The 6,634-nt window shown below is 41.8% G+C and overlaps 1 protein-coding gene across 1 annotated transcript; it reads right to left on the bottom strand.

The window, feature by feature from the left end:
- Window positions 1-4,946: 4,946 nt before the first annotated feature.
- LOC127094236 (uncharacterized) lies at window positions 4,947-5,957 on the bottom strand. Its single transcript, XM_051033096.1, has 2 exons — window positions 5,624-5,957; window positions 4,947-5,509 (listed from the first exon to the last, which is right to left on the bottom strand). The coding sequence occupies exons 1-2, from the start codon at window positions 5,955-5,957 to the stop codon at window positions 4,947-4,949; spliced, it is 897 nt and encodes a 298-aa protein (XP_050889053.1).
- Window positions 5,958-6,634: the final 677 nt, after the last annotated feature.

Raw genomic sequence — 6,634 nt, 5'->3', positions numbered from 1 at the left:
TGTTTATGAATGCATTGATTATTTCTTCTTTTCCATTGATTTGTTCTTATTACCGTTCTTTATGCGTTATTCGTCGGACCAACGAATGATGATTAATATGAATAGTTTAAGCTGGACAGCGATTATTCATTGATCTGGATAAGAACTTTAGATAGTAAAAATAACCTAGGACTAGGGATTTTCTATCTGACCGGAAATTCTTGATATTCGAAATGCTTGAGTATGAACTTGATTATTTATGGACATAGTAATTAGGTTACATAATCAAAGGTCTTTTCACTAAGGACTTAGGAATAGATACCCTTGAGGACCGGAATTAATTGGACAGGAATATTGTCTAAGCCTTCATAAATTATATCTGTTACAAGAAGTTTCATTCACCGAACCCTAGCAATCTTCTCTCATTTGTATCTCGTTCAACCTTTTTACTTATTTTATTTCTTTGCAATTGGTAATATAATTACTCGCAACACAAAAACCAAAGGCTTTTGTCTAATTGAAACAATCTATAAACTCTGTATCGTCAAGCAGTCCTTGAGATCGACAAACGGGGAATTTCCCTTTTATTACTACAGTGAGAAAAATAGTACAATTGCTATTTTCCCATCAGACGCTCCAGATATGGTCCAGGCAGCGTATTCATGAACATGTTGGCCATTTCCTTTTCCAACATAGGAGGCTGAACACGGGAAGCTATCTCCCTCCAGCATTGAGCGTATTCCCTGAAGCACCCATTGCTTTTAAGAGACAGATTCTGAAGTTGAGTTCTGTCCGGAGCCATGTCTGCATTATACTGATACTGCTTCATGAAAGCCTCCGCCAAATCCCTCCAGCAACGGATATGGGCTCTGTCCAGCCTCATATACCATTCCAAGGATGCCCCAGCTAGGCTGTCCTGGAAGAAGTACATAAGTAGCTTCTCGTCATCAGAGTATGCAACCATTTTACGAAAATAGGCTTGCACGTGAGTTTTGGGGCAAGAGCTGCCATTGTATTTGTCAAAGACCGGGACTTTGAATTTCGGTGGCACTCTCACACCTGGGACCAGCCCCAAGTCAGCAACATCTACTCCTAGAGGATTCTGTCCTTCCACCGCTTTCAGCCTCTCCTCTAATCTTCTAAACATGGGGTCCATGCCATGGCCCATGCCAAAGTCTTCCTGAAGTAGGGGGAATTGATCGGCCTGATCATCATGGACGAGCTGTTGATCAAGGTTGACATGTGGGATCGGGATAGGCCCCGGTCCATTGGGACCATTAGCCTCTCCAGCTGGAGGATCATCCAATGTCTCTGGTTGAGTAGTAGGGGGATCCCTCTGTACCAACAATCTAAGCTCCTGCTATCCTTGAGCAACCCCTTGAACCAAATCTATGAATTGGGTCATGCGGATCCTCATCTCAGCGAGCTCTGCTTGTACACCTTCCATTGCTCTCTGTTGATTCCTTCGGGTACCGTATCGGTGGATTCTTGAATCAGCTATCCTGCTGATGGAACACCAAACAACTAAGAACACTACGGCAGCACCTGTTACGCAAGACATGCTATGGATATGCAAATGCAATGACATGTTTATCAGTTCCAAAAAGTATTCTACCCCCTTGATTCCAGTCTCACATTTGATAAACAGTGTAAGAAGAAAACCCCGACTAGAATCAAGAAGAAGATGTAAACCCCCTAGAAATGGATAAACATGTGTTAAATGATATGAATGCAGAATGATGTGATGCAATGATGTGAATACAATGCAGTGGCATGTCAATCAGGATGGCTGTATCTGCTTGAACATCTGTCAGGTTGCACTGTCTGAAGAGAAAACCACTGAAGAATATAATTCAAGATCAAAACTCTGCTCCAGAAAACCGGGTTGGTTGGAGGTTAAGGTTTCCTGAATTTAGCCCGCCCCTCACTGGTAGGTTCTAAGAACAGAAGTTCGTCAGCTTCAGCCCTTCAGTCGCGAATAATATGTTTACCACTGAAGGTTTGGTATTATTACGGGACAAAAGACCTTCATTGACTCCCCTCAACAGGACATCCTAATAGGAAGTTCCCAGTCTCGGGATCCTCGGATTGAGCAGCGAGAATGCGCCCACCAGAGCTAACATAATCACGTCTCGGAGGAGAGGCCTCGACTGAGTTCTCGGGAAATGGTCACCAGAATCGACGATTTCTAGAGGAACATCCTGCCGTTACGGAGCACCCGTAAGACATAATATATCCAAAAGAAACCTCGTCTGGGTGTGGTTCTTCACGAACGACTTAACGTAGCAACACGCCACGCAAGCCTCATGATTATCCACTCTAAAACCTGTGTGTTCACTCAAGCCTGGGTAATGGGCTTATCTCTCATAGAACACCCCATCCCAACAAACAAACAAACAGATCCAATAGATACAACAGATGCATGCAAGCAGGTAAGCAAATAAATGTACAAAAGCATGAACACCCAATAAACAAGAAATCACACAAGCTAGGAGGGACTCGCTTAGGGAAGATGGACCAGCAAGAGGTCAACTTCTTAGCGTCCCCAGCAGAGTCGCCAGCTGTCGCAACCTGAAAAATACAGTGTGCGAAAAAAACAACTGGCGAAAGAAAATGACAGAAGAGTCGCCACCGTGCGTTATTCATCCCAAAGGAGGGAAAGGAAACGCTTGAAGTAAACCTGAAAAAGGAAAGGACAAGACGGGGTCTCGCAACCAAATCTTGGGTTCGGGAGTCGGTTATGCGAAGGGAAGGTATTAGCACCCCTACGCATCCGTAGTACTCTACGGGATCCATTTTTGTAGTTCTTGTCTAAAGGGTGTGAGTTTATCTTGTGTTGTTTACCAAAAAAAGGGTTAAATGAAAATGACTCGCGCGGATGTCGCATCCACTGCATACGTATCTCATCTGAATATGAGAATCAGAGTCTTCGTAGCTCGGCTGACCTATGGGTTGGGGGGAGGTGTGCTCGCTAAGACATCGCGTCTTATGCCTACGTATCTCATCTGGAATGAGAATCAGAGCAAGTCGTAGTTCGGCTAACTACGGGGTTATGGAGTGGGTTTTGGGGCAGACGACGTTACTACGCAATCTACCGGATGCTCGACCTTTGGAGACTTACTCACCTGTAGTAGAAGGAGTAAACGTGTGTTTAGGAGAAGAAAAATCAATGAAAGGTTAGGGTTTGGTGAACTCATGCAAAAAGGCAGTCCTTGACGAAGGAACCTGTAAAAAAAAACACACAAAAACATTGCCTCCTATCGAGGTCTTCCAGCTAGGAAAGCAGTAAAATGCGGGAAAAATGTAAAAGTACCACGCGGATGAAGATCCGAAGTAACAACAGTTAGAGGAATGGGAAACCCAGGGATCCTTCCAAGCTAATTGGAGAGCTTGATTGAAATTGAGTTGCACCCAGGAGGTTTACAAAATAATCTTTAGGGTTTATGTGAGGCAGAGGTGATTCTGTGCAGTTGAGTTCCCTTCAAGGTTTGGAGGCTGCCCTGAACTCTGTTAGCTCTTCTCTCACTATCTTTTTCCTCAGGGTAATAGGAATCGAATCAAAGAATATTTCACTGAAACTCTAGTATTTATAGCCTAATATTGGTAGCTTAGTGAGGTTTTGAGAGAGGTCCAAGTCTGAGATTTTTTCTTTTATTTATTTATTTATTATTATTTTTATTTTTATTTTATTTTATTTTATTTATTTTTATTTTTTATTATTATTATTATTTTTTTAAATAAAGTTTCTTGGATCTAATTCTGATTGACATGATGAAATGCAATGTATCTAATGTTAAATGACCTAAAAATGAATGCATGCATGAGGTGTAAAGCGTATGCTTCCAGGAAAAATGAAGGGTAAATTTTGGGGTATTACACTATGTTTGGCCATTTCTACTTCGTCTATCTCTTCAGTCTCTTCGACCTCTATTACCTGATCATATTCTATAGGTAACACAAAGACCATGTTGCAATTGATGTTTAGAGATGATTTTGATCTTTAGTCGAAGTCATCAGTTAACATATCATCATCTTCTAGGGGTTGCTCTGACGTCTTCTCTTTGGGATTCTCCGCTCTAGGAGAGAAAACCCTTCTTCCTACTAGCTTTCTGTCTTCGACCATTGTTAGATTGAGGTTGGTTAGTGCTAGACTCCGCCATGTCTTTCTCAGTTGCCTCTCTTTCAACTTTCTTTTTCCTCTATTGTCTCCTTTATTGGGATCTTGACATAAGATTTTTTCCTTTGTAATTTCCAGATCCATAAGCCTGTTGTTTCGTCACCTGGAAATCTTTTCAATAATCAGTGGCGAATCCTCGACCAAACGCGAAGCTTCTCCACTTCTCCTGACCTTGGCCCTGTTTTTTAGTGGGCCTCACCCATTTGTCCCTAAGGGCATCATCAGTGGGCTTGAATGAGGTTTGCCTGTTTGCATGGATATTTAGGCCTCCCTGTTATGGTCTTCGAGGGATTCCCCATTTGTCTAAGACATACTGGTTCCGAGCGTCCTTCCAGTTACCCCTATGACGTGCAATTCAAACTCTCGCTATATTCTCTGCAGCCTTTTGTCGAAGACGAAACTGCACCTTAGGCACAATATCACTTCAGACTTCTTCCTCTAGCAGCGGGTCGATAAATTCAACTAGGTTTTCATCCTTCTTAGGATAAGAAACCTTCACTTGGTCTTTACTTCGTCGGGTGCTTTCCTCATCTGCCCTCATGTCAATATCTTCACCCAATTCGATCATGTTGACTTGGATATTGGGACCATCAACAATTCTAATCTTCTGCAATCTGACTTTGAGCCCTTCAGTAGCCTCAGTCATTTCGACACCTTGTTTGAAACCCTCAGCAGTTCCAACCATAGGTCCCTTGTTATGAAGGCCTTCAGTAGCCTCTATCATATTGACATCGATAGGTTCAGCGTAATGGGCATGTGCCACTTGTAAGGGATTTGAGTAAATCTTCATCTAAGACTTTCCCTTTTCACCAAACTTCAAGCTTTTGTCCTTAATAGCATTCTGTACAAGATCCATGAAAAGAAAACATTGTGAGGTTTTGTGGCCTAAAAAATTGTGATATTTGCAAAACCCTCGTTTTTTCTGTTGTTCTAACGGTGGTATTTTAACACCAAGTGACACTATCATTTGGCCATCTTTGACTAGAAAATCAAAGATCTCATCACACTTCGTCACGTTGAAGGTGTATGTTCTCTTAGGGAACTTATCATTCTTTTCTGTTTCGACGGGGTTTTTCCCGTTCGAAGGTGCAAGAACCTTGCAAGAGTAAGGTGACCCTTGTTTCAACTCGTCCAAATTGATTTCGCTTTCATCAAAACTTATAGGATCACTATATATCTCCTGAGTATCCTCATCCATTTCGACGTACGCTACCTTTTCCCTTCTGTTGTTCTTACTTGCTCTAGCCTTTTCAAGTTTTAAACGTTCTACCTGTCGAACTCGGTCTGCTAATTGGGCCATGTCTCTTAAATATTGGGTGTTTAGCTTCTTCCTAATGGAATAATCTAAACCACCTGCAACCATTTCAACTAGTTCATGTTCAAGCACTTATGTGAAACACCTTGCCTTCAAAAATCGGAACCTATTTAGATAATCATCTATTGGCTCACTAAACTTATGTTTAATACTAGACAATTCCTTTAAACTGATATTAGACGGTCCCATATAAAAATGTTCATGGAACAATCTTTCCAAACGAGTCCAATCATAGATGGAGTTCATTGGGAGTGTGGTGAACCAAGTGAAAGCATTTTTCATGAGGGAACTAGGGAAATATCTTATCCTCAAATTCTCATTGTTAGCAATGTCCTCAGCCTTAGTCAAATACCTGACTATATGTTCGATAGTAGATTCGCTGGTATCATCAGAGAATTTTGTGAGTTTTGGGACTATCCATCCCCTGGGAAGTTCAGTTTGCAACACATATCCAAACAAATGAGATGTATAGTTTGGCCTGCGCATGCCTATGTTTATCCCATTTCACGCCATAATCCTTTCGACCATGGATGCCAAATTGTTATCCTCTGTGACTTCGTCTTGTCGAACCTGATGAATAATTTCATCAACGTTTTGGTTTCGATTTACCATCACTACTCTTGGGTCTTCTCTCTCCCTAGGTATTTGTTGTTTGACCCTACGGGGTTCGCCATGTTGGCCCTGGTCTACTTCATCACCATTGGGTACAAACTCTTGGGCCTGATTTATTGTTGTGTCTTCTCCTAAGATCAACCCTTGGTTCTCTACCATCCATTCTCGACGAGGTTGTCGAACTGGCGCTTGAGGAGCACCAAATAAATTTGCAATTCGTGTCATATGCGCTGCTAATTGCTTATTAGTCCGAGCATTTTGTTGATTAGGTTGGGTATTATTTTGGATTAGAGGATTGAATATCGTCCCCATATGTTGGGCAAGCATATGAACCATATCATGGTTGCTTTCATCCATTTGTTGCCTTAATACTGCCACATAATTGGTTGTGAAAGTGGGTAATTGGGTTGAAAATCCCATCCCTGGGGTTTGAGTGCTTCAACCCAAATTGTTAACGGCCGGTCCCGACTCTTGTAATGGCGAAATTATGGTTTCCATTGGATAAGTAAATGTTGATGTACTATTATGCAAATTTTCCATCGTAGATGTTG

This window comes from Lathyrus oleraceus, chromosome 6 (assembly GCF_024323335.1).
Source record: "Lathyrus oleraceus cultivar Zhongwan6 chromosome 6, CAAS_Psat_ZW6_1.0, whole genome shotgun sequence".
NCBI classification, from domain to species: domain Eukaryota; kingdom Viridiplantae; phylum Streptophyta; class Magnoliopsida; order Fabales; family Fabaceae; genus Lathyrus; species Lathyrus oleraceus.
The sequence above is the reverse complement of the archived record's forward strand: the minus strand, read 5'-3'. Positions and strand labels throughout refer to the sequence as shown.

Excerpts from the sequence above, each read along its gene's own strand:
- LOC127094236 (XM_051033096.1), bottom strand. The coding sequence starts at position 5,957 with ATGCGCAGGCCAAACTATACATCTCATTTGTTTGGATATGTGTTGCAA. Across the intron at positions 5,510-5,623 it reads CAGTTTAAAGGAATTGTCTA|GTGGTTTAGATTATTCCATT; the intron begins GTATTAAACATA and ends AAATGGTTGCAG.